The sequence below is a fragment of the Serpula lacrymans genome (assembly GCF_000218685.1).
Source record: "Serpula lacrymans var. lacrymans S7.9 unplaced genomic scaffold SERLAscaffold_2, whole genome shotgun sequence".
NCBI lineage: Eukaryota > Fungi > Basidiomycota > Agaricomycetes > Boletales > Serpulaceae > Serpula > Serpula lacrymans.
In genome coordinates this window covers 2963173-2967893 of record NW_006763291.1, presented here as the reverse complement: position 1 = coordinate 2967893, position 4721 = coordinate 2963173, and the positions used below count along the sequence as shown (strand labels likewise).

Sequence of the window (4721 nt, the reverse complement as noted above, 5' to 3'; positions counted from 1 at the left end):
CAAACTGGACGCCTTCTCTACCATCACCGCTCTCATCCAATTCTTTGCGTTCTTTGCCATCATCAGATACCTACAAACCGGACTCGTCAGCGACGTCATATACCTCCATCGTGTCTACCTCCCAACAGCTCTCAGAAGAGTGGGTATCAGAAGCGGACCGCAGACACCAGAGAGATTTCCTCGCAGCTCTCAACAAACTGCTCCCGGTCCTCCCCGTCCCTACCGAAGCCCGTACTCCAGACGTGGAAGGAACGGTCGAACAGATCACTGAGTTGTATCAAGACTCCTCTGCTTCGTCTTCTCCAATTGATCCGATCGAGGATATCATCCTCGACATAAACGACGCACTCGCTCTCACCCAATCCATCTTTTACCATTCCGCCATCTGTAGGAGAAATTCTCGCAGTCTCGAGGAGATACTCCAACATCTCCGACAGAGCACGGAGAGAACTTTTAATCTTCATATCCCTGCGGCACGAACAAATTCCGTTGATAGACTACTTCGAGAGCCTAGTACGCCCGAGTTACGAGAACACTCAGAGGGTTAAGCTTTTGAAAGGAATAGCCAACGTACAAGAACGAAACCTGCAACTTATTTCGCAGAGCCACATCCCAGATCTCCTCGATCTTTATCGAATCCGCCCTCTCATTTTTCCAGACATACCCAGCCGCCTCCTCCCTTACGACTTCGAACACACCTTGCTTTGCAGCATTGTGTTAAGGAAGAGGCCTAACGAGGAACCTACATACGATATCCCGTCCTCATTTTTTACATCCGACTACTACGACACCTACTCCGCCTCTTCTGTCAGTTACCAACCCATCCAGTACTTCTGCATCGGCAATCATCTGGACCACCTTTCTATTGTCCAATATCTGACACGACTTCGCCGAACTCTCTACCTCCCTGAAGTCCAAGATCTTGACGCATTCGGGCCGCGGTTTGGTCTTCAACACAGCACTTCTATTATAATCGTCACGCCCTCTACTAAAGATCACATTCGACGAGTTGTTGCTGCGTTAGCACGATTTGATCAGCTCATCGCGACTGCTCAGAGGAAATCCCGTGACGGAGAAGACTACACGACCGAAATCGACAACATTCAACACGTTTCTGAATACGTCGACGAATATTACTGGATCCTAGAAATTCTCACTCCATTTGTTGTTAACCAACAATCTGATCACCCCGAACGTTTCATTGTTACAGTACTCCAAAGCGATTTCTGGGCCGTTATCAACCATAGCTCACGAACTCGTATCTATTCGCAATACTCTTACACCTACCAAGGTCGAAGAGGAGAAACACCGCTCATCCCGTCGGTTGAACAACTTTTTGCACCTTGCGCAGAAAGGATAGAACGAGAAACAGGAAGTTCATTAACAGATATACTTGGAGGAGAATCTAGCAGCGAAACCGAGTCGGAAAGTGAAGAGTCTACTCAAAGCGTAGAATACTGGAGGCCCCGAGAAGCAGAAGGAGGAGACTTCCCTAGTAACTTCACGTTTGACCCAGACTTTGAGTAAATAAAAGAGACTCGTTATCTAAAAAACCCGTTATCTAACCCGTTAAAAATCTGGAGCCCTATCAAGAACCCCGTCCTCTGGTCACTCCTGACACACCTCCCCACAATCTCTAGGAGCTGCTGCGGAAGCTCTAGAACCAGACGATCTGTATCAATCAGCAGGACCAGAAAACTTTCCTCCCCCACCTCCGACTCCAGAACCCGAAAACCAACCCGACGATTGGCTCGATCAGGAATCTTTGGACCTTGAACCTGATCTAGCGGCAGCAATGGCCGACGAAACAAATCAAGGAAGCAAAGCTGTCCTTGCCACTCCTCCATTCGAATTCATCGGTAAAAAGGAAACATACGTTGACTGGAAGAACGCTTTAGCAAACTACTTTTTCGCCTATCCCAGAAGTTTCCAAACCAACTCCTCCAAAATCCTCTTTGCATTATCCCGAATCTCGTCCGATAAAGCCAATGACGCCTGTCATACATGGAAGGCGAATTTCAACAACAAAACCGCAGTGCTAGGAGACCTATTTGCACCGCGAAATTGGGGAACTATCTCAGAATTCATCAAGGAATTAGATAACGAATTCCTGGACCCCCATCTCAAGTTGAAAGCAGAGATTGCCCTTCACGATTACAAACAGCGAGAGATGACGGTAGATGCATACTTTGGAGGACTCGAATCCAAACTTATGGAAGCGGGATTACCACCAGACGCAGATGAAAGTTATCCGTTCATTCACAGTATCCTTCGCCGCAACCTCTCTCAATTCCTTCGTGATCGTATCTCGCAACAGGAAAACCTACCCACCACGTACTTAGAGTGGAAGGCAGCGGCAAGGAAATGGGAACAGCGAAATGAAGAACTTAATCTGGAAAGGAGGAGAGATAAACCACCTCAACAGAGGCTGCCAACTCACTACCAACGATATCAACCGCGCTATCAGCAGAACCAAGACTACCCTCCGCCACAGCATCGACAGACAGTACCGCGAACAGAGACGCGAAGACCACGGTATATCCAACAGCGACCGTATTATACTCCATCTCATAGACTACTGCCCCAGAATGCAGTCCATCCAAACACAGCAGGAACGTTTGGAGGATCAGGTGTACCTATGGAGATTGGGAGTTCCAACACGCAGAGACAACATCGGCCCAACCCGAATGTTACTTGTTACAACTGTGGCGAATGAGGCCACATTGCTAGAAATTGCCCACATGGAAAGATGGCAATACGATATATGGAAACGGAGGAAACCAAAGACACTCCCACTACATCGTCATTAAAAGAAATCGAAGCACCCCCGAAGGATTTTCAGAAAGGTCAGGAGTAAGCACGGACTCTCTGACCCGAAATGTTGTACTTAACCCTCGTATATTACCAACGACTGCAATGAAACGAGTTGATCAACATCTACGTGCTGTAACCGAAACCTACGCAAAGCCACATTCACCGGAATGGTTGGCCAGACGAATCAAAGACCAGAAACCAGAAAGAGCAAGAGCTCTGTTACGAAACTGGGCCCATAAAGATCACTACGAGCATATCACCTTGCAAGCGATACAGATGCTAAAGAACCACGACGAAGAGAATATTGTAGAACGCATCCATGCTTACACCTCGCCGCACAACCCCACATCAAAACGAAGCCTCCATGTCATTTCTCAAGTGAGTACCATAGACGACAGACAGACATTCACCGTCCCAACCCTTATCGACTCTGGTTGCACCAACTCAGTTATTGATCGAAGCCTGGTTGACAAGTATACCCTCAATACTACGCCTCTTCCCGTCCCTCTTGATGCCGCAGGAGCCGATGGTCGATCCCAGAAAGTAACACACTACGTCACTCTTCACATCAATGTGAAAGGAAAAGAACATTTAATAGATGCCATCGTAGCATCCCTACTTTCACCACGCATACTGCTTGGATACGACTGGCTGATACTGACGAATCCAACAATTGATTGGCGGACCAACAAGATTACCTTCCCTGCTGATGATCTGGAGTATCATCCTGAAGAAGGGGATAAAGTTCTAGCTGTTGATCTTGAAACACGAATCATAGAGATAACACAGCTAGAGTTGAACGCCTTTGCCACTAAAAGTCAACAAATCGCTGAATCCTCCGAAAAGGCAAAGTCAAAGCTCACTTTCCGAGATGTCGTTCCGCCAATCTACCACAAATTCGAACCTGTCTTCACCAAAGAATCATTTGACAAACTTCCCCCGAAACGTCCTTGGGACCATGCAATTGAGCTAATACCCGAGGCTAATGGTCTTGACTGCAAAATGTACCCTCTTAGCCGAGACAAACAACACCATCTAGACAAATTCCTTAACGAAAACCTAACAAGTGGACGGATTCGAGTATCCAAATCACCTTACGCATCACCATTCTTCTTTATCAAAAAGAAAGATGGTTCACTACGCCCTGTCCAAGACTATCGCAAGCTGAATGAGCTTACCATAAAGAATCGCTATACCCTCCCCCTCATATCCGAACTCATCGATAAACTCAAAGGTGCCAATTACTTCACGAAACTAGACGTACAATGGGGATACAACAACGTCCGAATCCAAGAAGGAGACGAACACAAGGCCGCTTTCAGGACCAATCACGGCCTGTTTGAACCCCTTGTCATGTTTTTCGGACTTACCAACTCGCCAGCAACCTTCCAGACCATGATGGACCACCTCCTAAGAGAACTGATCACGGAAGGAAAAGTTATTGTATATTTAGACGATATCATGATCTTCACGGAAACACTCGAAGAACATCGCCAAATAGTCACCAAAGTCCTCCGTATTCTGCAACAAAACCAGTTGTATCTTAAACCAGAGAAGTGCGAATTCGAGAAACAGGAAGTCGAGTACTTAGGCATGATCATCTCCAAAGACACTATCTGTATGGATCCGTTAAAAGTCGCAGCGGTCGCTGACTGGCCCGCACCAAAGAACAAAAGAGAACTCCAATCATTCTTAGGGTTCTCCAATTTCTATCGACGATTTGTCAAAGAATACGGACGAATTGCGAAACCACTCACTGTACTCACCGGAAAAGTTGACTGGACCTGGAAAGACGAACAAGAGACGTCCTTTGAAACGTTGAAGAAAACGCTTACTACTGCCCCCACCCTTGCTATACCAAACGACGACGACCCATTCAAACTAGAAACCGACGCCTCTGACTTCGC

At 47.0% G+C, this 4721-nt stretch overlaps 2 protein-coding genes across 2 annotated transcripts; one reads left to right on the top strand and one right to left on the bottom strand.

Moving 5' to 3' along the window:
- On the bottom strand, positions 1 to 502 carry SERLADRAFT_379395 (uncharacterized protein; the record flags this gene model as incomplete). Its single annotated transcript, XM_007314058.1, has 1 exon — positions 1 to 502. The coding sequence occupies one exon, from the start codon at positions 462 to 464 to the stop codon at positions 147 to 149; it is 318 nt and encodes a 105-aa protein (XP_007314120.1).
- Positions 503 to 2541: 2039 nt separating this feature from the next.
- Positions 2542 to 2937, top strand: SERLADRAFT_379394 (uncharacterized protein; the record flags this gene model as incomplete). The annotated part of the gene is made up of 1 exon (XM_007314057.1): positions 2542 to 2937. The coding sequence occupies one exon, from the start codon at positions 2589 to 2591 to the stop codon at positions 2808 to 2810; it is 222 nt and encodes a 73-aa protein (XP_007314119.1).
- Positions 2938 to 4721: the final 1784 nt, after the last annotated feature.